This window comes from Diadema setosum, chromosome 8 (genome assembly GCF_964275005.1).
Source record: "Diadema setosum chromosome 8, eeDiaSeto1, whole genome shotgun sequence".
Classification (NCBI taxonomy): Eukaryota; Metazoa; Echinodermata; class Echinoidea; order Diadematoida; family Diadematidae; genus Diadema; species Diadema setosum.
Window position 1 is genome coordinate 19604010 of NC_092692.1, and position 27444 is coordinate 19631453.

Genomic DNA, 27444 nt, shown 5'->3' on the forward strand with positions numbered 1-27444 from the left:
ATATGATTTGAGAAAATATGGCAAGGACTTGAATGCAAATCATAAAACAATACAAAAAAATTCATCAAATATTCATCAAAAAACAGTGATATCCCTTTTAAAATCTACATGGACCAAATTTAACTTCTACACACCCATAGAATGGATATCACATTACACACAAGCATGCATAAGCTACTTCCATTTGGCAGCCAGGCAGACCTGTGACACAGTTTCTCCGATGCGAAATGTTTTCAGGAATTCCGAACACTTGTGGCTTTTGCATTTGCAATGGGTCTAACGGAATATTCAACAAATGATAAAGGTAGAATGATTACTGTTTAAGCTGTTATTTTCATGTACAGAGATTTTTGTGGACAAGGTCTCAGACATTTTCGCGAGATGTTGTTTTCGCAAATTGACACCGACGCTATTGCTAATGCACTGTAAGCCTACTAGCACATGGCAACATTTTTGTGTGTTGTTAAACTCACATCCCAACTGTGATTCGCGAAATTTGTGAAAATTAAACCCTTGCGAAAATAAGAGTTTATACAACACTCACATGGAACAAACACTTTCATAGAGAATCCAATCAAACATTTACAAAGTGTAGTGAAAAAACAAACAGTCAGAATGACACTTTCATAGTGATGCCTGATCTGATAAGGATTTTTAAGTTTCTGTAACTTTTTTGGCTTGTAATGTTCTTGGGAGTATCACACTACACGTAAATGAGGTTACCAAATTTGATGACTGTCTTTAATATCAAAGGCATTCACAGAAGCAGCACTGTTGAAATATGGTGTGGAAACCTGTACCTGATCATACAAATAGCCCTCGGAAACCACAAAATGACATTTTTTACTGATCAGCTGACATGAGGTATAATGAAACAAGAAATCACATTATCAATCAGAAATCAAATTGAGGGTGGAGGAGGGTTTAGTCACACAGCATGGAGTCACATGCCTGTCCTTCTCTTGTCTTTTTCTAGATTTCCTCCCATATTTTGCACAGGATAGAAAGAAAAATAATTGTTATATTCTTTCAAAATTGTTGAACTATGAGCACTTGCTGCATTCATGACGTATATAGTCTGCAGCAATTACGAGCAGAAATGCACTTGAGTTTATGAAATGCACTGTTGATCAACTAACTATACAGACATAATGGCCCTCTTAAATCACACATTTTGATTAGGGTTCAGATAGCTAACAAAGGGGAAGAATGAAAAGAATAAAGTAAGAAACAAATTATTGGCATCATGCTGAGGAAGACAAGTGTGTTTGTGTGTGTGGAAGTATGTCTGTGTCTGCGCCTCCTGCTAGGCAAGAGAACGGAATGCCTGACCCATAACACAAATCACCATGAATATACAAATAATGCTTGACTGTACTCCCCTTTATAGAAAGTGGCCAAAAAAAAAAAACTATCAAAGGAAAGAAAGAAAAAAAAAAGTGTGCACAAACATCCACTTTCTGGCAGGTTTCAGTGCAATTATGCGGTCCGAAGAACCCCTTTTCTCTCTCGGGGGCACCAAGAAGAATGGAGTCCCCGCCAGCAGTCAAAGGTGAATGGTTCACTCTCGAGTCAAGCGGGGTTGCAGGATCGTTTCTTTGTCAATGGCTAACAGCCAAGCCTTACTTCTTCCCTCACATCACCACATTACAAAGTTTTCTTCTTCTTTTTTTTTACACCAGTCATTCTAATTTCACTCAAGGAGAAATTGCAGATTTACAGTGGTAGTTTTATGGCTGATTCTTTTTCCTTCTTTTTTTTTCCAAACATACATGTATTTCACTCGCAAAGAGCTAGAGCTATTGAAATTGAGTTCTGGCACAAACTCACGGAAGATTAGTATCAAGCACTCAAATGGATAATTTCAAAAAGGATTTTTATTGATAGCCAGAAAGAAATTCTCTGACTAGAGTGCAACAGTTGCACACAAGTAAAGCAGACACACAAGTGCACTTTGATTGGGTCACATTTGCCGTTGATGTACACAAGATTTGACAGTTGCAGAATTCGGAATTTGTATGTGAAATAAATGGCCCGGGAAGGGCACATATTCAAAGGTTACTTCCATTTTCCTGCTGGTTCTGAGGAAATATCTATTATCTGACAAGCAGGAGGCCATTCAAATGCAGGCAGAACTCCAACTGCATGAAAATTTCAGTACAATCTCATCAAAGTCTGAAACTTTGCCATGAACTGCATCATTTGACTATTCAAGCTCACTTACACATTATGTCCCTCTAATAACAGTAATCTCACTCATGGGACATGTTTAATTAGTATTTCTTTACTCATAAAGGTTTCAGGGTAGAGAAAGAAAGTAATGTCATCCCGTCCGACAGATGTCCAACTTTCGCTGACCAACCAAGTGATATCAAGTCTGTAAATGTTTAGTTGTTTAACCGTGTCTTTGGGCTTCCTCACAACATGCTTCATTCTATGTATCTGTGGTGTCGAAGCAGAGGTGAAAGGTCACAGGGGCTGATTCCGGCATCAGACACTTCCTTGGCAATCCTCCTAACCGCGGCCATGTGTGCCATGCACCCGAGCTCTGCTCGGCCGAGGTTGATCTGTCCGGCCATCAGGTACTGACCATCCAACTTCTGCACTTTGCATCTCGTCGGCACGGTGATGAGGCCATAGTAACGGCTGTGCTTCCCCGGGAAGAAGATGGCATCCCGTTGCCGGTAGAGGTGGCTGATCGCAACATCAATGTAGGTTTCATGAGTCCTCTCATCTTCAGTAACGGCCAGCATGCGACCCTTGACAGCTGTATCGATGTTTTAAAGAGAAACAGAGCAACTTCAAAGTGGAGAATATTTCTGGAATACAACCCTTGAGCACCTCTACCACTAATCATCTACTTTTACCCAGGGCTCGAGATCAGCAGTGGCTTGGTGGCCAGGGCCACTAAAAATTGATGTTGGGCCACCAAATTTCCAAAGAGGCTATCTTTTGGTGGCCCAGTAGAGCAGTTAGGATTCGAAATGGGTTGTTATGTTTTTGTTGATTTGGGGCCACTACGTTTCTTTTTGGGGCCACAAAAAAGTTTAGATTTAAAGTTTTTAATAGCAGCCCAATGGGCCACCAGAGAAAAGTGCTAGTGTCAAGCCCTATTTATTTTATCCAACCCCATAAAGATCTTTTTGCAGCTTGTTCCAAGTTTATGGAATTCAGTCCCAGAACAAGTTTTAGTCAAGGCAGGCTGATTATATATTTTTTTTTTCAATGATAAAAACTCTTTGATTTGTTGCTTTATGAAACTGCCATTTGGCATTAAAAATGTCATCTGAATTGGATTTATGCCAGTGTGCAAGATTTATGATAAGTCATTTTCTTCTACATTACAAGGAAGAAAGACAGAGTTCATAGTCACATGAAAGATGTTCCCCTCAAGACAACTACTTCATGACAATGGACAAGTATGAATAATTTGCAATACTAATACATATGTCTCTTATTTTGTGAGTGTGTGTGTGTGTGTGTGTGCTTGTGTGTCCATTTCTCATTTAATGAATTCATTTGGTCAAATTGATAAAAGTGCTCTTCCCTTCATCCTAATGGTAGAAATAATTCATGAAATACACATACAGATGTTTTGTAGCTCGACTTTTGAGAAATAGAGATCCAATGCATTTTGCATTTTCCTTAAAGGGAAGGTAAACCCAAAGAGCAATGTGGATTGAGTGAAAGCAGCAACATTAGTAGAACACATCAGTGAAAGTTTGAGAAAAATCGGACAATCGATGCAAAAGTTATGAATTTTTAATGTTTTGGTGTTGGAACCGCTGGATGAGGAGACTACTAGAGGATATGACGTATGAGTGGACAACAATACAAAGAAAATATAAAGGACATTCAACAAAAATTCACTTTTCTAGAATTATGAAAGAGCAGTGGACCAACCGCTTTCAGAAAGCAGGGGGAATAATTGCTACCCTTAACATATGTCAATATCAAGTTGATGGAATTTGTAATTTTCATGAAAAATGGATTTTTGTAGTATTTTCTTTATATTTTCTTGATATTGTAGTCCACTCATACGTCATAACCTCTAGTAGTCTCCTCATCCAGCGGTTCCAACACCAAAACTTTAAAAATTCATAACTTTTGCATCGATTGTCCGATTTTCTTCAAACTTTCACTGATGTGTTCTACTAATGTTGCTGCTTTCACTCAATCCACATTGTTCTTGGGGTTTATCTTCCCTTTAAAAATATTAGAGGGAAATTCCATCCTGATACTATGATGCTCTATATGAAAATAGAAAAGTTAGAGAAGTAGATGAGGGAAAATTTGGGAAAAAATTCAGACAACCAAAGAAAGTTATGAACTGTTAAATGTTTAGAGAGTAAGGCAAATTGGCAACTCTGTGTAACATAGTCGCTGTGCAGCTCTCCATTCAGTCTGTACAGAGAAATTCACCAATTCTCACTTTTGACCCTAGCGAACTTTTCTTCATAGCTGTATTTGGTATATAGTATTTAGGTCTTTGCATGTACTCATCAAGAAATAAGTACGGTTTGTGCTCAAATATTTGAGGAAAAAAAAGAGAAAAGAATTAGATTCGAAACCTCTGGACTGATTCATTCTTATTCTCCTCTGGAAGCTGAATATCTCCATCTCCAGAATGAGAAAGATCATCTTCCTCCTATAATTGAGCCAGCTTCTCCTTGTGTTCCTTGATTAGTTTCAACTTTCTTAACTTTTGCTCAGCTGCCTGCATCTTCTGAGCATACTCATGCTCAGCTTTGATGCATGCCAATTCATCCTCCTGATCCATGACCTCCATTCTCTGCTTTGAAGGCGTCAACCAATTTTTCACTTTTTACTGAGCGTCTTGGATCCCGCTGCATTGCAGGCTTGACACTCCTCTGTTCTGTGACTACTGGAACATTCCAACAAGCTCAACAACTATGTCACATAAGAGTTGCCAATGTTTTCTTACTCTCTAAACTTACACAATTCGTAACTTTCTTTGTGTCTCTGATTTTTTCCCTAAATTCCCTAAATATCAACTGATCTACTTATCTGACTTTACTATTTTTGTGCAATGTAACATAATAGCGAGCTTGAGATATGTGATGCACACGTAAGGATGGTGGTTGCGTTAGCCATTTTCCTCTCTCCCTACGTCGTGTTGCAAAGCAGTTTTAGATTTCAAGAAGACGCAGTCTCACTGATTTTTTTACGTATAGATCAGTGAGCAGCCTATACAAAGTTGAATAATGCCTCCCATATGTCGTTCATCATTCTAAATGGCATCAATTAACCTGATGAGGAGGAATTGATTTTGCTACAACCCTGACTTCAAATAGACACTTGCCCGAGTATACTCGGGACTCGTCCTAAACGGGTTAAAGTAGCTCTCTGCGTCTTGAATTTTGAGTGGATGCTAAAATGGCCCACAACCGTTGTGAAAACACAGATGATGCAAGACTGATTTTGAAAGCAGTCTTGCGCATGTAGTAGTAGTAGTAGTAGTAGTAGTAGTAGTAGTAGTAGTAGTAGTAGTAGTAGTAGTAGTAGTAGTAGTAGTAGTAATGGTTTATTGAAAATCCATTTGCAGCCATGCAGAAGATGGCTGAATTGCAGAATTTTGTATATTTCCATTGGGTAATAACATACATAATTATACAATAATACTTTGATAAAAATGTAAAGCTATATACATGCACAGAATACATGTTTTTTTCCCCTTTTTTAAATCTTAAAGGTATTAGCCCACATTTGTAAACCTGCAGCAATTGGTCTCATAGTTAGCATGGAGTTTGGGTATGATTGCAGTAACACCTGTGCAAAATTTTGTTCCAATTAGTCCATTACTTCCATAAAAATAAATGAAAATGCACCGTAATCCGTATGCATGCGTATAACGCTCGCTAGCTCCGGTCCACGTACGTGTTACATGTACAATGTACGTAGCTATAGCCCGCGCTCGTAATTCGATTTTGGGTCGGGTTGACCCGGTTTGAAAATTGATTTTGAAACGATGATTTTCTCTCTTTTATCAAATGGTATTGACCGATTCGGGTTCGTTGAGGGCAGCAGACATTTTATGGCACTGGGTGCAGCCATGAGCTCAAATTGCGGTGTCTCAGCCGACCCCCCCTGCTCTCCCCCACCCCACGGGCAACATGTTTATCGCGCACTTGTAACAAAGGTTCGCGCACTAAGCAAGCATTCGCGCACTCAGTTTGAGACGCCCATTGGCTAAAGCAACCATGCATCAGTTTTTCATTCTGCGCGCGTGCTAATGTAGGGAGAGGGGTGGGGAGTGGGAAGGGGGGGTCGGCTGAGACACCGCAGTAATGGCGCTGCCCATGCCAAAAATACACATAGCGCGTCACAGAATCGGTCAATAGACAAAGAGCGACAGGTGAGGTATGTTACTGTTATAACTTGTACTTGAAGTCATATTGGACCTGTTTTATGCAGTTTTGATTTTTGTGGGTTTGCAAATGTGGGCTAGTACCTTTAACATCCGCATTAGATCTAAAGCTCCCTAAAATCAGGATGGACTTTTCCTTACTGAAAACATAAAAACAGAAATCATACTCACCATAATCTGCACTGCAGAATGCAGCCAAGACCTCTCCTCCTTCACATTTTCTGCATTCTGTGGAACATAGAAAAGAAAAAGAGAAGAAAAAAAAAAGTGAACTTGGTTTCAATCTGGTAAAGGGGGGAAAAATGGCCTTACATGGAGACCGATTTTCAAAGACCCTCTTTTGAGGTAAACCTATTGTGCTGAAAGATCATCTCATTGCATTGTTGGTAGACAAAGATGGAACCAGTGATTGAGTGTGGGCCCAACAAGGTGGTGGAAATAGAGATCATATCACTTGAAACAGAGCATGGAACAGGAAATATTCCCCCCCCCCTCCCATCCCCGCTCCCTTCATCAGCAAAGACCGCTTTTATTTCTCCCTCCTTTTTTTTTTCTCTCTCTCTCTCTCTCTATTTCCTTTGCCATGTCTTCCAAGGTCTTCGCATTTACAATGATTCTAGGTACACATTTTCATGAACTGCTCACTGTTAGCACCTTTCCCATTTACACATGGGAGGTAAATTCTCTGTTGCATTCATCCTCATACTTGCACATATTAAGATATAATTTACTATTTGCAGATGAAACAAATACCCAGCATTAGTGCTTCGAAATAGTTCTGAAATTGAGTTAGGGATAAAAACAACCAATGTAAAAATCTGAACCAGCATAATCGATTTTAAGTACTGTTGAATATACAAAATGTGAACGACAGTTAAAATAAAAATGTTTTCAGATGAAACCGTCTACAGGTAAGGTTTAATGAGAAAAATAATGATATCTCCTTATATTTTAGGCGTATTGCAAAAATCTATATGGTTGAATGTCTTGTGACACAACTGACCTACACTATGCATCAAATGTGATATCTTGAACATTTTTAAGATTACTGCTCCCAAAGGTAAACAGACCTTTAAAGCAAATGTCTACATTTCACATGATCCTGTATGGTGCAGATCTCGGACATTAACAAATTGAACGCACTGTTACCATTGTACAATCTGTAGTTATGCTAAGGACAAATTCACCTAAATATGCTATATGTGTGGATTGAGTGAGTGCAGCAATATTAGTACAAAACATCAGTGAAAGTTTGAGGAAAATCGGACAGTCCGTTCAAGAGGTGTGAATTTTTTGAAATTTCAGTGCTGCCATCTCTGCATGACTAGATTACAACAGTTTGTAACATCTCTGCAATATGACAATATATGTAAATGTGCAGAGAATTCCACAAAATGTCATTCTTTTATGAAAAGTACACATTTCTTAGACTAGTTACTGACATAGAACAAGGGTAATAGTATTTTCCCCCTTCTTTTCTGAGGGAGTACATTGTATAAGTCAGATATTCTTTCAGTTTGCTAGAAATATGAAAATATCTTATACCCTGTTAATAGTTTCTTTGTATTTTAATGTCCTGCAGTGGTGTCACAAACTGTTGTAGTTTTTTTTATCAAGTGATGGGAGCAATGAAATTGTAAAAATCATAACTTATTAATGGACTGTCCAATTTTCCTCAAACTTTCACTGTTGTGTTCTACTAATCTTGCTGCATTCACTCAATCCACACATATATTTGGGTGAACTTGTCATTTAACTATAACAGTTGTCATTTTCAACTTTGAGCAGATTGTCATCGTAACATTGGAAGTTTACATTTCCCATTCAATTTCCAATACTTGATTTCTATACTAACCAGGTGCTAAAAATACAATGTGCTTTACAAGCAGTTAACAGTTGTAACACAATTGTCCACCATCACTATCAGAACAAAAAAAACCCATTTTTATTAGATGCATGTTTACAATGGAAAGACACACTTCCACAGTACAGAGCTCTTTAAGCTCTTTGATGCCATAAAGTGCCATATGGAACTCCCACTGAACATCTGCACTTCATTTCTCCACAAATGATTGATATTTTAGTGATTTTTCACAACCCCCTATCACCATCCAATTACACAGCCCAGTAGGGGAGCAAATTGATTAACAACGGAGAATGGCTGTCCATTTGATATGCACTGCATGATATTTGCCTTTATTGCACACTGACCACTGGCAGAGCTTTGGCTATTTAATAGTCACAGCTTGTTTCACAAAGGTTTCTGATGCTGTAAGCTACACATGTTACTAATTACAGCAGGTACACAGGACAATGCACACATCCAATAGCCCACCTATTAAAGGGATCGTACAGTTTTGGTTGAGACCGAATTTCAGGTTTCTAACATTTTTTTTTTTTTTGTGGTGAGATAATGAGAAACCTCTAATCAAATATGAAAAAGCATGTAATTCCATGAGGAATTCAATGTTCATTTGATGAAAATTGGTTTTGAAATGGCTGAGATATCCAAAACAGCAATTCTAATTAAGTGTGGGACCCACACTTTATTACGATCGCTTTGTTTTACTTTGTTTTAGGATGTTTCCATTATTCCAAATCCAATTTTCATCAAATAAACTTTGAATTCCTCTTAAAATGGTATGCTCTGTACTATTTAATAAATGTTTTCTTGGTATCTCGCAGAAAGCCCAAATCTCATCTCCACCAATACTGTACCATCCCTTTGAAATTCAGGAGGGGTAATGCAACTCCGCAGTAAAAAAGAAATGCATATCTGGAAAATCATGTGTGATTAATCAGCTTTTCTCTACTCGATAAAAGAACTAAATCTCTACTCAGCACAAAAAGAAAGTGCACACTTTTCCTTTTCATTTCTTTAATCAATGACTGTAAATTTATGAAATAAATGAAACTTCCATATTCCTTTTGCCTGTTAGGGTAACATATGACTCAATTTTAAGTGTGAAAGGACATATTTGATTTTCTCTGTTAAGGTGCCAAAGTAAAAATTGTGACAATGGACAATCTGCTATTGCTGTGTTAATGCCTTCTCATATAACATGGAAAAAAAATAATCAATGATACACAATAACTTCATATTAATGTTACAGAGAAAGCTGATTAAACTTCATGATTGAGCCTTCACACACACACACACACACACACACCCTCTCTCTCTCTCTCTCTCTCTCTCTCTCTTTCCAACAAAAGAAAAGAGACAGAGGGAGAGAGAATATTCTGCTAATGTACTGCACTGACTGTCAGTTCTGGTGGCCCAATATTGATTTCAAAGTAAGAAAGAAAGATACTAACTCTCAGAAATTATAGATTATTTCTGAACAATAATTTCTTTTTCACGTGCAATAAACCATTCATCATGTTCTGTTTTACTTTTCTGTGCAATATGATTGAATTTCAATTTGGCTTCTTTTGTGCAATTTTGCAATTTTGAGTTTTGCACAACAGAACATATAAAGGAAAGCGTTCTCTCATGCATAAAGTTTTAATTTGTGCTTAGCTACCAAGTTTAAAGGCAACTGGATTTCTTTTAATTTGATATACATCTACACACATATTACTTTTTTATTTTTCTTTAAGAAGTACAGTCTCTTCATCTGTTTTACCTTTGAATGTATTGTACAACAAATATGCAATGCAAGAAACAGTATAATGTAATGTTTTGATGAATATCAAAAGACTACTACTCAACCAAAGTACAGACAGGTGCTCCATCCATAGACTTTCCCGTCTTGTTTGCACATAAACAAGTCATTCTCAACTGGAGTCTCAAAACAATCTGAAGAAGAGCTTCAAGTAAACTTACTGAGACAAGAAGAACGAGCCTATTTACAGTACGGCTCCAGCAACACTTCACTTCAATTCAAAGTGGGTTTATTGAATGTTGTGCATCAGACCACTCTTATATTCCCATGATGGATATATGCATGGATTATACCAGGTCACGTCCCTCTTTTTTTTTTTCTTTCTTTTTCTCCTGACAAATGAAGACCAGACTGATTCAAGGAAGTATTTCTCAAGGGTCACTTGTTTCCCTCTCCTCGGGCCTGAAGTATCAAGAGAAGCTTTAGGATTCCAAATCTTCTTCCACACCATCCTTCCCCCCATCACTGCTGTGATAAGCCGGAGAAGGCCTGTGAGCAAGACAACCTCTAGCGATGGGAGGTTCACACTTGAAGCAGATTCCCACAGCTCAAGAGGTGTGAAGCGGACAATGCAAAACCCACAATTAAACTGGATTTTGATTTGAAGAACAGTTTTGCTGTGGGGAGTACAGCCATCAAATCACCTCTCCTCAACTGAATATAGGATAAACTTTCTCTTTCTCCCCCCATCCCACCCCTTTCTGCCTTTGTATACTTTGACTGATGATAACGTAAATTTTCCCCATTTCAACATCTCTATGCTGTCTCTGGCATAACTGGTACATGTATTTCAATTTCATTTGCATTTCCAAGAAGAAGCCATGCTTTATCATATGCTGATGGAATTTGACTTCTCAAACTCAGTCCAGCATACAGTGCTGTACAACTGGTCGACACAAAGACAATTACATTGAAAGAACAAGTTTTAATCAGTGGATACATGGTCTGTAGTTGCAAAATTCATACTACCCATAAGTTATTTAAACTAAAAAAAGCAAATAGTGTGAAACCATGTAAATTTTCACAAACTGTGGAGCCGACAGCCTTAATTTTGCGGCATTAAATTTATGTGAGTTGACATTGGCATTCAATGCATACAACTTGTGAGTGTATCATCAGCAAGAACTTTCACATGCATTTAGCTCATGAATCTTTCTCCTACCAAAATTTGTGAAAATTTCTCCTTTTACAGTACCAAACAAAAATTTATTGTATACACATCTTGCAGTGGTTTTGTTGTATTTGTGCATCTCTGACATTCCCAAAATGAAAAAAAAAGCCAAATATTGTCTGCCTTAGTACAAATGCAAAGAATATCATCTCAGAAGAGAAAAACCACAAATATTGCTTCTTGACAAGAAATACCACAATCCTTTCTTCTGTTCTGTCACTCAGTATCATGATCACAAACTGCTTGCAAACTGATCTTGTAAGACACTATTCGAGAAATCTACGGTGTGCACAAGACTCAGTGTAAGGAGAACTGGTTCAGAATTTGGCCATCCTAGACAAGAATATACACAAAGCTTTTTATATGCAGAAGGATTCTTCTCTCTGGGGATACACACTAGAAACCTGCAGCTCTTTGTTGTGATTCTTCTGAAGACTAAGCCAATGATACAATGGTGTGATAAGAATTGTCAAGTCCTTGATCCTGTCAATAGGAAACTCATACATTGGGTGTCTGTAACACCTCTAGTTACAAAACATTTTTCTTACGACCCTTCTTGGTATGGTAATGATGTGGTCAACATCTTATGACACTGCATACACTCATCTTTTCACAAGAGGCATTAATGAAATCCCACAAGCATTCAGGCAAATGTCACTCCAGTCCATGGCGGAGGTAGGAAAGCTGGGATCGGGGCAAATTTAGAGCAGATTTTGGCTCTGCTAATGACCAAGTCAACACGTTAAACAGAAAGGATAAGCCTGTCATCATCATGGGGTAGGTTAGTGACATCTTAAGGGATTGAGTCAAATACCTCTCACCAATCTCCGATATGGTGCAAAGATCTAGAAATGGGAAGCATCTGACGTTTATTGGCAGACAATTTCAGCAGGAGGCTCTAGAAGGAGTGACTGGCTGAGCAGCTTACTGGGAGAGGATTTGCCTTTGCTGTTACCCAGGGAGTAATCAATATAAGAAGCTTGGGGTCAGTGCACGATTTTGCTAATCCTCTATGACCTAGGCAAAATGTTGGGCCATGGGGCAAGACTAGAAGACAAAGATGGGAGACAATAATTGCTGGGCACAGTTTTATGGCCTATGTTCACTGCCCCCAGGCATTCATGCACACACAATGTTTGCATCAAGCATTTGCTACATATGTAGGTGAATGAGAAACTGCGATATGCATCTGCCCTTAAAGTAAATTGTGAATACGACGTACAAATTGTATGCAAGAATTTGTGTACGCAATGCTCACAATCTTATTCCCTTAATGACCATTTTACAGAATATCAACTGATGCTTACTTTTTGACAAACAATAGGTACAATACTATTTATTATATATTACAATATATTTGTATTCCGAGCACAGAGTGCCTACTTTTTTTGACATGATATACTTCATATGTACACTGTATGTGCTCTATGCTCCCAAGTCTTGCTTGAATTTAAAAAAAAAGTAGGTTAAAAAAAAAAATAAATTTATTGACCTTTGACCTGGAGAACTAACCTTTAAAACACCCTCCCATTTAAAAAAAAAAAAAGACAAAACAACTTTTAAATAAATTTCTATTATTCGTTTCAAAGAATCAAAATAAATTCATACTGATATCAAGTGGCTAAAGTAATAGCTAGAAAATTCTATTTGTAACCAGTAGTTCCTAATTTGGTGAGACAAAACTGGCATAAAATTGCACATCCATACAAAAAAAAAAAAAAAAAAGGCCACGATGGTTGAGCACTTTATTTACCATAAATATCATGAATATCCAATTCTGTCTCTCCGCTTAATATAACATTGTATGTCATTTTTTTGTTGTTGTTAGAATACAGGGTGTGGTAAAGACTAATTGAGACTTTGCTGGGATCAGACGGCCTGCTCTACAAGCTCCCCAATGCTATTCCCACGACCAATAGGGTGGAAACAATGGACTGATCAATAATGTATGTGAGAAAACACCCAACTTCTTTATGGTACCCAGAGGGACCAGCTGGTACAGAACACTTTCACAAAGCAACACGCTTGTTTGTGTGTGTGGGTGCTTGTGTGTGTGTGTGTCATAGTATGAGCTTACCAAGGACACACATAGAGTCAGCTGGTTCAAAGAGCTTTAAAAATGGAGATGAGTACATGTTACAGCTCCGACACAAAGATGCCACATTCATTTTGTTGGTTCTATTCCGGTCTCGTCTCTTCTGTTTTCTTTTTGAATGAAAGTATCTTCTTGGACAATTTAAAAAAAATAAAATAAATTAGCATTTCAACCAGGAGTTTAATCTTGTCAGAGAAGATTTCAAATCGGAGACATTTACATTTATCCCACCCACATCCACCAAGATCATATTCATCATAAAAATATTGTGACATTGAAAAATAGGCTTGCCTTTCACACTGCAATGAAATATCACATGGTTGGAAATACATATCTCACAATTTGCCACCAAAAGAGGATTTTCACATCACAATGTGTACCAAGAGAGTTACCTATTTTTTTTTTTTTTGCAATCTTTTTTTTTTAATCAGTTAGGCCCTACTGTTACAGGAAACAATGTTTTTTTGCATCACACTGCAAAAATCAATATTCATTAAACCATTCATTTCAGGTGTGTGTGAAAACAGGACTTTCATGCATGGTCAAAGAGAGGAGACTGGACATCAAGAGGAAGTGATAAATCCAGCACTTTTACAGTGGTGAGCAAGTTCATGGCAGAATGTCACAGTAAGCTTCATGCCGAGTTTCAAAACTCTCATTCCAGTGTGTGTTTCTGATCTTTCAGTTGCACAGTAACTTTTGCCCCAATGTCAGGATTTTGCTCAAATGTCACAATAGTTTTTTTTTTTTTCAGTCAGTATTAATGGCGAAATGACCAAGAAATATTGCCTCCATCTCCCATGTACTCAAATCAACAAATATTAGTTTGTACAAAAATTGAGTTGAATTTCAATGAAAGGAAACTACCCAGTCACAAAACACATTTCTATAAGTAATACATTCAAGATTCAGCATTAAGTTGGAGCCTTTCTTGGTCTATAGTATAAGACAGACTTTACTTTTTTAAAACAAATCAATTGGTTTTTAGATGTTGATGAAAAATCATTAGTGCGGCAGCCAGAATGTTTCAAATTACCAAAGATAAATCTCTTCAACGAAGAATATATGAATACTGTAGCATTCTCCCTTTGATTTGATTTACTCACAAATACTGTGGACTAGAAGGAACTTTGACAGATTTTTCTTTCCTATTTCTTATACCATCACCTATAATGTACACTGTACAATAAACTCAACACTGAGCATTCAACTAACAAACTTCAGTAAGCACGCTAATAGGGAGGTGAACAGGGTTATCTGTACTTCCAATCAATACGCATGCAATTCTCAGCAATAGCATTTTTCTCTGTTCAAAGATTCTGATGGGGGAAAAAGGAAATAATCAAACCTCCTCTATACTGCTAGCAAGCAATAGAGGCAGCAAGGGAAATACTGAATAAGTTTTCAAAGGTAACTGCACAATGGATCCAGGTACACAATTCACCTGTAAAGAGAGGCAATGAGTTAAATGGGGCCTATGATAATAAAACGGTCAATGGAAACTCATACTTTGATGGCACCTCACTTGATACAGCGCTGGTCTGCACCTTTCAGCTAAGTTTAGGTTCAAGGCAACACCAATGCTTTTGTTGCCCTAAAACTGCCAAAGAAAACAAGATTTAGAGAGGTATGCCTCTCTTTTCAAGCCATTTTTTTTCCATCTATCCACAGCATGTAGTGTTGTGCTGTACCGCTCTCTGTAGCAAAGCTCTGGCTCACTTTTTTTTTCATAATACAGAGCTCCCATTTTTTCAACTGGAAGTCTCTTCTCTTATACCACTGCATGACGACTTTCAAGAGCTTTGTATTCTTCTTTTCATCAGTTCATCACTAAACTGTCCCATAATTTCCTTTAGTCTTCCACCTCTCGCATAGGATGTTACTTCATACATATTTCTTTGTCTCTTGGCTGGGTTCGCTAAGAGCTTGGGCAAAATGTGGTCTGTCGTCATGAAACGGGCACGTCACCAACAACGATGCCTCGGAGCACATTTTTTTTTTTTTTTTTTTTTTTTTTTTTTTTTACACTGGGTGCAGAATTCCTGTGCTCCCCAGTACCTCAGTGGGGTTACAGACAGGCTCAAGTTTGTATACTCGATGCCTTTCGGGGGTCAGGTTATGCTTATACAACTCCAGGCAGAACAAACATGATCTTGGCTACCTTTTCTTCACTACATCACTCCTACCCAAAAAATTTCCTAGTAATATTATCAGACCACGGCAGTGGCGGCACTCTGAACAGTCTACAGTTTATCTCTTCCTTCCTGTTTTATTGAAAATAGGCAGGTTCCCTCGGAAATCTTCAGCAAACTAACCCTCCTATGGTATTGTAAACGTGGAAATTTTTGTGATTCATTAATTTTCGGTTGTCTTTGGCAAGCGTAAATTCTAGAACCTGCGAAAATATCCTCACAATTTTCTCTACACGTTTTGAACACGCTGAATCGTGGGCTTTGTCAGTGGTGTCTCTCCGGTATAAGTGTGTGCAGGTATGTGCCCTATTAGCATTCATTTGAGGGCATGTGTGTGCGCTGTACTCAATAGTTTCTGTCCAGGCCATACATTCAAATGGATCAGGCAGCATATCTTTTCTGTGAATGGATAAAAACATGTAAGCATACAGCAATTGCTCACTGTGAATTCAAGAACCTGCGAATATGTTTTTGAGCCACCCAGCATGAAAATTAACCGTGCAAAAATATTGGTTTTTACAGTGCACTATCAGAGTAACTTCAAATATGACTTGGATTTATATCTCCATTAGGGCCCTATATGTTGTGTACTAAGTAACCACTTCAAACAAAAGAGCTTTTATCATAACATCAATTATCAATTTTCTACTCTGCTTTAGAAACTCTGAAGGAAAGCTGTTTGTCTGGTCTTGTGGCTTAGAAGCGTGTAAATTCAATCTGTTCGACTGGACTTATTTTTAGCATACTACCTGGATGAATCAAAATCTACATCGATATCTTGTGGCTTAGGTTTATATACTGTTCTGTGTGACTAATTCTAAACTAGCTTTTTAGGGTGGAGCACAGTCAGAGTGCATTATACATGTATGTAGCAACTAAAACAGAATAATAAAGTTCCAATTAAATACAATAGAGAAAAAAAAAATCAATCATATCTGATAAGTTGTGCAAGAAATAGGCATCATCTTGGTTATTTTATTTTTTTTGCACCGAATCATGAATAGTCATAGAACAGATATATAGAAAATAATAATACTTTGCTCCTTACCTTTCTTTACATGGTGATACGGATGTCTGTGTTCTGCCAGAGGTTCTAGTCTATAGTCAAATGATGTCACATACATTAAGCTAAGCGGATTGAATTGTGCTTCCACAAATATTGTTGCTTTCCCATCGTGGGACAAAAAGCAATGCTCCTCTTTCGGTGAAGTCCTTTCGTATCTCAAACGCTCTGCAATTTCGTGAACGTGGACCTCCGTACCCAAGGTGTTCCTTTCAAACTCTGGCCTGTCATCCAGCAGCAATGGCACCACTTTATCTGGAGTGTTTCTGTAGATGTTAGCCCCATTCCCACTAGTTTTCAGATTCAGGCAGAGCCGAAAGTCCTGCTTCGTGTGGCCCCACGCAAACGTGATGTGGAGCCCATTCCTGGGAAAGGACCATGTGATTTTGCCATTTACGCAGTAAAAGTTGAGTTGTGAAACTGAGTGTGAATTGGCATTAACCGTCAGGCCACTGCAACAGAAAAAGAAGCAAATAAACATCAACATGCAATTACATAAGAACAAATGAAGCATCTTCCTAAAACTTTGATGAAAGTATCTAGGTGAAATGTCTCAACAGATACAAATGTATGTCCCATCACCCTTCTTCAACCAGAGGCAACTTTTGTTATAATGAAGTCCTCAGGACCAGCAGTTTTGTTTTGTTAGATAAAAATTTTGTTCTGGTCGAACAAATAAAATAAATAAAGATAGATAATAATTTTGGGACCTGAATTCTCACTTTCTTGTGTGAACAGGAGTGCACTGTATTGTTCAAGAATACATAGTTTACTGTTACCACCCAAGATCAAAAAAAGTGCTCTCCATAAAATATACAATTTCTCAACATAACATATTTAAAGAAATCTAGCAGAAATCATGTTTTTTGCTGTGTACATACAGATAGTGCAATCAATAGCCTAGTCAATTCTCATCAATTAGGCAAGGCTCTGTTTGGCAAAAAAAAAGTCATACAGTATGCAAAGGTCAAACACAATTATTACGTGTGTCTAAGCCCAGATTAATGCATTTTTTCCTAATACAATTCACCAGTAATTTTGAGGAGCTCATAAGACACCATGTTTCATTGGTAACCTCATGCAACATATAGCCTCATTCATTGCATGTAATCTTATTACTACTTCATACATGATAGCATAATCTCCTGATAAATTTATCTTACATTCACCTAAAAACCTGACAGAAATTTTTGAATATTGTGCTAAGGTACAGTAAGTTTTATTTTCAACCTTTTTTTTTTTTTTAAATAAGAATACTAAAAGAAAAAAACATGCAATGCTCTGTTATAATTTTGTTAAAAAGTGCACAGACTCAAAACAGAATTTGTGATGTGAATATTCAATAAAGATTTCAAGAGAGCAAAATTATAGCACAAATGATTAAGATCATATTCAGAAAAGCCTACTATAGAAAATTTCCAAGTCACTCTTACTTGTAGGACTGGAATAAACCAGTGTGTACCATTACTTGAACCCATATCATAACACTCTTTGACTCATGGTGATGCAAACAAAAATTCAAAAGGTGTCTTAAAGTGAGGTCTTGTAACAAATTCAAACACCGACCTCCTTGCAAAATATAAGAGAAAAAAAATTCTGAGTATCATTAAGACTTATTATACAAGAAGGCTAAGTTTGATGAGACAGAAGTTCAACTCATTTAGGCCTACTCTTGTGGGTCATATAATACATCTTTAATAAAACATCTTTAAAGGTAGAACAGACCCTTGAAAACATTAAAGAATCTCCTTGCTTGTACGACGCTTCTCTTTGCTCTTTTTCTTTCTTTCTTTTTTGGTAAAATTTTTATGGTTTCCAACTTTTTACTTACAAGAATGGGTGGCTTAACCCTAAAGAGTGGAAAAATGAGAGTTATTACTAGGAATAATATTGACAAATAAACTAATGATCCAACTACCATCTGTCTATTCTTCTAAAAGCCTTTCAGTACATATGTAATCATGGGTTACTTGTGAAGGGATTAAATTACAAGATCAGAACTGTGGGCAACCAGAAGTGATTTTTGAATAGCTGAAAAGGTGTGTGGTATTAGCCCAATAAAAGAGAGACAGGGGGCAGTAGCTGGTGGACTGTAGGAAATACCAGTATTTACCCCACAGCTTGGGTTTTTGTTGCATAATTCACAAAGCCTTATTTACGCGTATTTACTTGGTGCAAGCTGTCCATGTGAAGAGGGTGTAGTTTGGCAGGAGCTGACAGGGCATGGGAGGGGAGTTTGAAAGCTCGAAGCAAACATCCCTCAGGAGGGGGGTTTGCACAGCTTTGTCTATTTCATGTATGGCCACAGTAATGGAGAAGCTTTGGATTAGCATCCTGCAAAGTGCTGGCATGACAGACCTTAACACACATGCATGGAACTGTTCAGGGAAGAAGGAAAGATCTGGCTGCCAAGAATACACTATTGTCATGTTAATTAGCCAATGGATGCAGCTAGGAGCAGGCCAGTTTGCCATTTAAATGTTTGTCTGACATATGCCCCTAAATCGGTAGGTAATGCTGGACTTTTCTGAGGCAGTGTTTGTTTGTGCAACAGGTGCCACATCTGCCATTTGCTGTTCTGAACAAAAGACATCTCACTGTTGAAATAGAGGGCTTTGTGACAAGACGAACAAGTGTATCTTCCACCACTTGTTATGTCAGCCAATAAAATTCTACTTTGACAGGATCTGTGCTCTTCTTGTAGCACAGCAGGCTAGTCTACGAAGCTTAGTGTGCTGATTACACTAATGACATGCTGTATAATTTGGCATTCATGAAAAGAAATCATGTAAAAATAAACAAAGAACAGATTCAATTGAACAAATACATTGAGTACCCAATACATATCTGAATCCAAACCTAATCACATCAAATTCTGTTGGGCAAACTACAAATTGTACATCATACGGATTTGAACTGAAGTGGCACTGCTTTTCCAACATGATCTAACTTCCCTATGTACATTGTACATTTTGTGTGATGCATTAGGGAGGTGAGACTTTTCATCTCCCTGATGCATGCAGCAGAAGAGTTTTTCAGTGTAACCTGATCATATGAATGAGCCAAATCTATTCCTACAATGAGCACTTCTCTTCCTAAAAACAAAACAAAACAAAACAAAACAAAACAAAACAAAACCTGACCTGGGAAAAACTGCCCACTTCCTACAGTCTGCAACATGAATACAACCCGCAAACTTGCAAGGTGTACATATAAGTTGCTTCTACAGTAAGTGGGTTAACCTTCATATAAACCATACAAAACTTTGAGGTTGCCATGGAGATGATTGGTGAAGGTTATAGAATTAAGATTTGAAACATTGAGATGTCTCTTTTCAAGCTTTTCCCTCCCCCCCCCCTCCCACATCACATTGTGCATTTAATACTGAAATGGGATAGAACTCACAATGTCACAAGTTATGTTCAGACGGTGATAACTGATAGCTGATGAAGATACGATGTCACTGTATTTCCAATGAATGTTCACAAGTAGTGTGGAAAACTGTCTTACTTTATCAAGGGTTCAACCCTCTCCTGTGGAATATACAAATCTGTGTTTTAGGCACTGAAAAGAGATAATATTTCTCTCTTCTACACCCCTGACTCACCTCTCATCATATCAAAGATGGGATTGATTGTGGATTCTCAACAAAAAACAACAACAACTAACCACATACCAGAAGGTGTTGTGACTTAAATAGTTCCATCAAATTATACTTCACCCACGCTTAATACTGGTATAAAAGAGAAGTTATAACAATAGACATGCACAATGGAACCAGAAATGTAAACAGCATGCTATTTACATTAACAGATCCAAACTTCTTTCTTTCTCTCTCTCTCTTTTCAAGGGGGACTATATGTCTAGCGCCATGGTTCAGCTATCAGCCTACCAAAAACAACTCATAATATCTGGCTACGTGGGCTAATTTACTATTAATGATTGTTCTCTCTCATATTATTTGTAGTTCATGCATCACCAGATTCAGCACACAATTGTTATGAATGTGTTGTTCACTGCAATGTAATCATCAAGGTCAGGCTTCCTATGATAGCAACTGGATAAATCAAGGACTTGATATTGCCTCAGTTGCATATTTGGAGTGCAGCCAAATACCCATGTTATCAATTCAAAGTGTTGTTTACTGCAGTTAAGCCATTATCTATGATGTGCATTACAACTTGCACAAGGACATGATTTAACCAAGGAGGTAATTTGTACTACGTAGGCAAAGCTTTGCCTAGTACCTCCTTGATTTAACCATGACGTGATCTACAGTCAGTGTGTGTTGTACCAAGGAGGTACCATTTTTGCCTAGTACCTCCTTGGTTGTACATAGATTCTGACAGAACATTAAAGTGCAAAATTTACCTTTAAAATACAAGTATTTGACCTCATTTCTTTTTTCAACAAAGGATGTGTTTCCTACTGTAAAAGGAAAATACTGCAGAGTGCAATCAATCTTTCATACAGGTACACACATACAGTGTAGATGTACACACACATACAATAAATTGTACGTACATACATACAATGTACATACACATGCACACATACACACACACAAACACACACACACGCACACACACAACACATTATTGTAAGGGATCCATAAGTTATTTTTTTCAGAGGTTCCACTTCTCTAGTTTCTGATTACTAAAAATTAAAAGAAATCCATGTTAAAAGTCATCTGAGAATTCAAGCAAGTACCTGAATTCACACAGTTTCATTTACCCCATGAGTGCACTGTGAGAAATATGAGTACATTTGTATAGTCTTTTGCTGCAAACAGTATCTTTTCTGTTGCACATCTCTCCCAGCGTTCTGCAACACACAAACATGCCACACTTCCCAGGTTCACTGGCCATGCACATCATGGAGCAATATTGGGAGGGAAAGTCTGCTCAATCTGCACTCTTGCATTTGCGAATGTGTCTCTACGGGCATCAGATACAGTACAGTGTAGTATCATATCATCACATGTACACGTATATCCTTTGTGAAATTATTATTTTCTCTTTTCTGTCCTATGGACATGTGTCTCAGATTTACCAAATACCAGTACCCTAGTAAGGCTTTGTTGAAAACACAGATGTATTAATAATATTGCATCCACATTTGCATGGTTTTTAACTTTCAAACTATTCAGTCTAATCCGCAAAACAGGTTAATTCGTCCCAAAGGGATCTAGGCATACAATAAACATGTTTATTCAAGAATGCTTCATTAGCCCAAAGCTCAAAACCAAGTTTCCAGTTCAAAAATAACTCACTGAGATGGAAAAAAAAAATCTTCAAAATACGCATGACCTAGCCCTGTCAACTCTCGTCTGAATATTCAATTTAGAGTACAATCCACGCACAAACCCTATTCTCTCCTCCTGGGTAGCAATAAAGGGACAAGGAAAATGCCATTTCCTGCCAGCAAGACACAATGATATGGGATTTGTAAAGAGCGAACTACTTGGTAGTGATCTCAGCACAACCTGTGTTGAAAAGCAGAGAGAAAGAGGGAGACTGTGGAACAGGTTGAAAAAGAGCTACAGAACTACACGTAGTAAAATTCACATACAGTAGAATAGCATGATCAAAAGCATTGCAAGAAGATTTACAGTTTTACATTGTACATTAAATCGAGGTCATATATTGCTAGTGCATGAAACATACACTGATCTAGATCACAATGCACATGCTTGATTTATGAAGCTTCTGCTCTCTGTCAATCGACATAGAAACTGATGTACACTGTAGCTTATTGGGGTACAGAAGCATTTATGCAAATGATCATCTTGACTTTTGTATGTACTTCAATCAATGTACAGCATATAATAACATCTGTGGCAGCATTCATTTACACTTTACACCAATCATGCTACATTGTAGATCCATGTTTCTGCAGCTTGCATGAAGGGTATGCAGTGTAAAGATCATTGCAATCATTTGTATTATGGAACAATATCAAAATCACATGCAATATATTATTTTATTCTCACTTTCGTAAGCTTTTCACACACTTCCATTTTATCTCTCAAAACTTTCACACACCAATGTCCATTTCATGCTGGTCACTTTTGCAAAACTTTCACAAGTCCTGGTTCCTTGCAAAATTCATGAAAGTTTGATGCACACAAAAAATTTATGGTTTTAAAGTACCTTGGGTTGGAATTAGGTATGTGAGCATGGTTAGCAATAGGTGAGGTTGTTTAGAGCCAGTTTCCATGGTGATAAATGGCTGTGATATTGCACTTTGGCACTCTATTATGAAGACATTTGTGGCACACTTAACACCAGCGCTACATGCATCGAAGTTTACAGGCCTTCAGTACATTAACTGAGAACACCTACAAACAGGAGATCTGGGTACTTTTATCCACTTTTTTTTTGTATTCTCTCTCCCCTATCTACAATACAAACACACACACACACACACACACAAACATGTGCACACAAAGAACATAGTGGGGATCTACACTGTACATGACTAGATAAAGTGGGTGTGATTGCATCCCTAATTAACTAGATTAATCTACTGACTTGTAACCACTTCCTGCAGGTGGAATAGAAAGGACTGAAGAGCACACCGGTATGCACACAAGGCGACCACCTTTGATCCCAGAAAATGATAACACTGCTTACACTCCTTTAGAATATATTTAACGACCCTATTTTGCATGGGCTGCATGAAACGTGCTACGATTCAAACTTGTCAAATAAAAAAACCCTTCCGTCTCTGCCAAAGGTTTACTCAGGGAAAAGAGTGACAACACTATAAAAGAGAATATAATTGCAATGTGTGTTATACAATTTTTTTTTTTTCAGATCATGATACATGAAGTACATTGTATATATTTCCACCACCCACATACTATGCTACAAGAGCTGTTATTACAAATAAAGAAATTTTAAGCTATGGCCTAAACAAAATAGCACAACTTATCAAAATGACAATATTCACAACCTAATATAATGCTTCCAAAAGAGTCTTCTCTCATGACTACAGTCCTAGCAGTGTGATATATCACTGAAATATTGCACAGATAAAGTTCAGGGTGCAATTGGGCATTACAGTGTATCTCAGTGTCACACATTGTACATGCTTCGTCGTATGTACATTGTGTACATTTATGCATCATGCATACATTGGTACATGGTATTGATCATGCTGGTTTATGGATATTGGGGACAACTGCATTCCTTTAAATTCATATCAATATTTGAGGTTAGTACTGCATGTTTGCCTACTTGTGAATTGCTGGTAAAAATGTTGAACATTTCACCTGACACATGTGTACCAAGGGAGACAATATCTAATATACACGCTGTATTCGAGCACAAAGATTGACCTTAATGGGAGGAAATGACTCTATTGGTCATGTACGTGCATATTAACCCGATGAGGACAAGTCCCGAGTACACTTGGGCAAGTGTCTATGGGAAATGCGTGTTGTAGCAAAATCAGCCCATCTTCAACAGGTTAAACAATGTACTACCTTCTGCAAGTAGCTACAAGGACCGATTTTACAGAAACATAAGCATCAGAAAGTCTGTTAATCTAATCTTAATCTACAAAATGTATCTAATGAACTATTCTCCAGCACATTAAATACACTAATTGTGTAGTCATCACACAATGTTATTTTAATGACAGTATTGTATAACAGTATCCCAGAGATCTACACTAATTTTTTTTCCCTTGGTAGCCCATTTGGGGCACTAAAATCTGTGGATGGCATCTGTGAACTTTTTTTCTTTTCTTTTTTTTTTTCAGAATCCACTTCCTTAGATCTATCAAATAACACTTACAGAAGTTTCTACTTTGTATATGGAGGCACTTCTACAGTGTCAAGATATCACTCCATAAATCACTGGCAAGATTTGTTAATCACATATCTGTAAAATCAATGAAAACTTTGCAGAAGTTCCAGGTGAATTTGAAAAAAATATATATTTTTTTTCAAATAATTTATCAGCAGCTGTTTTGTTGGATTCATCATCTTTTACAATTCATGGTTCATGCACAAGAAAGTGCATGGCTGCACATGAGACTACAATTGACTGCTTCCAATTATGCATCCATTTCACAGTGCACTGCAACAAAGTGAAGAATCCTTTCACTTGAACAGAGGCAAAATGCAACCAACATTTGAGGTATGGTATAGAAAGAAAATATAACATCTAAAATTGCATTCAGTAATAAATGTGCATTCCATTCACTTGTACACTGCAAGAATTCCTCCCTTTGCCGTGGTGACTCACAGACTGTGGTTCCTACAAGCGTGCGTCTTCAGACAAAGGAAATAATCATTGCATGCTCGCCAACTCCGGGCAGTTAGATGCAGTCGGATGAGGCTTTTATACGAGTTTGATCATAAATAAAGGCCCATCTATCTCTGCCTAGCTGAGCTCAGTATCTCTGGCTCCAAACACAGCTGCACCTGCACGCTCCCCTAGCTCAAGTAGGGCACAACAATTTAAATGCCATTATTCTGTGCTGTAATCTGATCAGCTTTCAGAACAACAAAATCCTCTCGTGGAGTCACACAACCACCGCATGTCAATTCAGGACGACTCCCTACCTCTTTCATCAAATGGTTTTGTCCTCTTCTTACTCAGTACCGCTATCCTCCCCAAATAGCGAGGTTTTATGAAATTAAGGGGATGAGGGGAATAAGTTGCCTCAACAAATGGTGCAAGGTTGGTCAGCAGACCTTAAATATTTTTAAAAGAAATTTCTCTCAAGAACCTTGCACTCTTTTTTTCGAGGCACAGACAATGACAGCTGAGAAATCTGTGTAAATTTTATCTGATCTTGAAGTGAACTAATTGAAGTTAATGCTTTTGCTCCTAGAAATGAAACCCCTTGAGAGGTACTTTTTTCAGATTGAAGTACATACAGTAACCCCTCCCAGTTGGACAAATCAGATTAAACTCTCAGAATGAAGGGAAAATCTGTTGTTACAGTAGATAAAACTTTGACTTTACTTTGCTCGATACCGTAGACAATCTGGTCAGAAATCAGCGTGATGTGTGTTATTCTGCACATTTTTAGACCTAAATGACAGATTATAACTTGGCTATGATAAAGGGCAAACCTCAGCTCCACAATACTATGTGAATGCATTTTCCTTTCCATTAGAAGGTTGGTTTGCAAAATGGGTTTACTAAATATCTCTACAATATCTAAAAAAAAAAAAGAAAGAGAGAAAAGAACATGAAGAAGGAAAAATCACTGTTTCTCATCAATGTATTTCTGGGAGGATAGAGGCCAGTTATACTTGAAATACAATAATCTCTTCCAACATTGTTTTAGAGAGAAGAGAAAGGTAATACTTTTATATACACTCAACAAAAACTGTATAATTTGTAATTTTGTAAAACAATGGGAAAACACTGCAGAAGAGATAATATAACTCAACAAGATACAGTAGTAGATTAAGAGACTTTTTTGGGAAAAAAATCCATTCGACAGCCTCGACAAGATAAAACATGAAAAGATGTATTACTAAAAATCAAACAAAAAAATAAATATACTCCGATAATTATCATTATCATGAACTTGAATATTATTGTCGTCTATGGTGAATCACTTGTGTTTAGCTCATTACCCACAATGACATACAGTTGTAAATGCCTATCATCACACACATCTCTGATTTCAATAACTCGGGCGATATTTTCCACACAAAGTTAAAGTGCATACATTGTAGAAAAGTGAGGGGGTAAAGACTGACAATTTTGATCTCATTAAAGACGGAGACATGTAGATTTCAAGTTTGAATGAATTTCTTTTGTAGATACACTGGATTGATTGACAATCCATTCACCTACCAGAGACAGACGAATGTACTAAAAGCATAGTGCAAAGAGTTAAAACTTCTAACATTAAGTATCAGAAAATTAACAACATTTAAACAGTTAGAAAAAAGGTAATGGCATCTCAGTTACATGTATGTTATCTTTTTAATCAATACATAGAAATATTCACATAAATCAAACACTAAACTACTTTTTTTAATACCAGGAAGAACTTATTTTGTGAGGCTATTCAACCATATATTCAGGCACCTTGGTGTATCTGACACTGCATTTACATGATGACCAGAGATACAACGTACTCGTAGAATATGATTATGGTGGACACGTGTACCTAAACTGGTTCTTTTATCTACTCTGATAAGTTCAACTTTTTATACTTCACTGCTATACAACTTACAAGATGTATATAATCTAAAACAACTAGCACTCTATTAACAATCATAAAAAGTTGTAGTACGGTGCAGTGGTTGTTTGCGAACTAAAAATCTTTATCCACTTTATAAACACGCACAGACGCCTGTATATATTTCGTACGGACCGCGAGGGTATAACATGCAGTATATGTCTAGGAGATGCAATGCCATTATCTTCTTTTTTCCGCCAAGTTGTCATTTATACTGTTGTGATACTTAAGAGTAATTTGATACATACCTTCCGTTCCAGTTACACTGGTCATCTGTTTCTAAGGTGTGGACACTAGGAAAAAGCAATGCAACTGCCAGAATCAGTAAAGTTTGATACAATCCTCTCGTAAAAGGTCCACGAATCTTCATCTTGGTGCTACTACTACACGACCACCTTGGTGTCATGTTTCTGACGACGGTGCGCTCCGCAGAAGAGTGGGCAACATTGAAGATAAAACTTCGTTCAACCGTCCCCGATCGGTTACAATTGCCTCGTTTTATCAGCATCTTTGAGGTCCAACGGCTATATCATGTCTGCTATCACCATTGTTTGCTGTTCATGCGATATTATCCGGTTCATATCCTTCTTGGAGAAAACTACTCAGGGCAGCATCGCGGGTCAGAGAAGATTCGCAAGTCTAACCAGGCTCA

General features: G+C 37.5%; 1 protein-coding gene across 1 annotated transcript; it reads right to left on the bottom strand.

Annotated features, from left to right (window-relative positions):
- Positions 1-690: 690 nt before the first annotated feature.
- Positions 691-27444, bottom strand: LOC140231754 (meteorin-like protein). The gene is made up of 4 exons (XM_072311904.1): positions 27041-27444; positions 16560-17026; positions 6560-6616; positions 691-2767 (listed from the first exon to the last, which is right to left on the bottom strand). The coding sequence occupies exons 1-4, from the start codon at positions 27298-27300 to the stop codon at positions 2430-2432; spliced, it is 1122 nt and encodes a 373-aa protein (XP_072168005.1). The 5' UTR covers positions 27301-27444; the 3' UTR covers positions 691-2429.

What these genes read in the sequence shown, in the direction of transcription:
- LOC140231754 (XM_072311904.1), bottom strand. Translation starts at nt 27,300, where the DNA reads ATGCTGATAAAACGAGGCAATTGTAACCGATCGGGGACGGTTGAACGA. An exon ending in GTATCACCATGTAAAGAAAG is followed by an intron (nt 6,617 to 16,559) that starts GTAAGGAGCAAA and finishes TATGTTCCACAG; the next exon opens with AATGCAGAAAATGTGAAGGA. An exon ending in ATTCTGCAGTGCAGATTATG is followed by an intron (nt 2,768 to 6,559) that starts GTGAGTATGATT and finishes ACATCGATACAG; the next exon opens with CTGTCAAGGGTCGCATGCTG.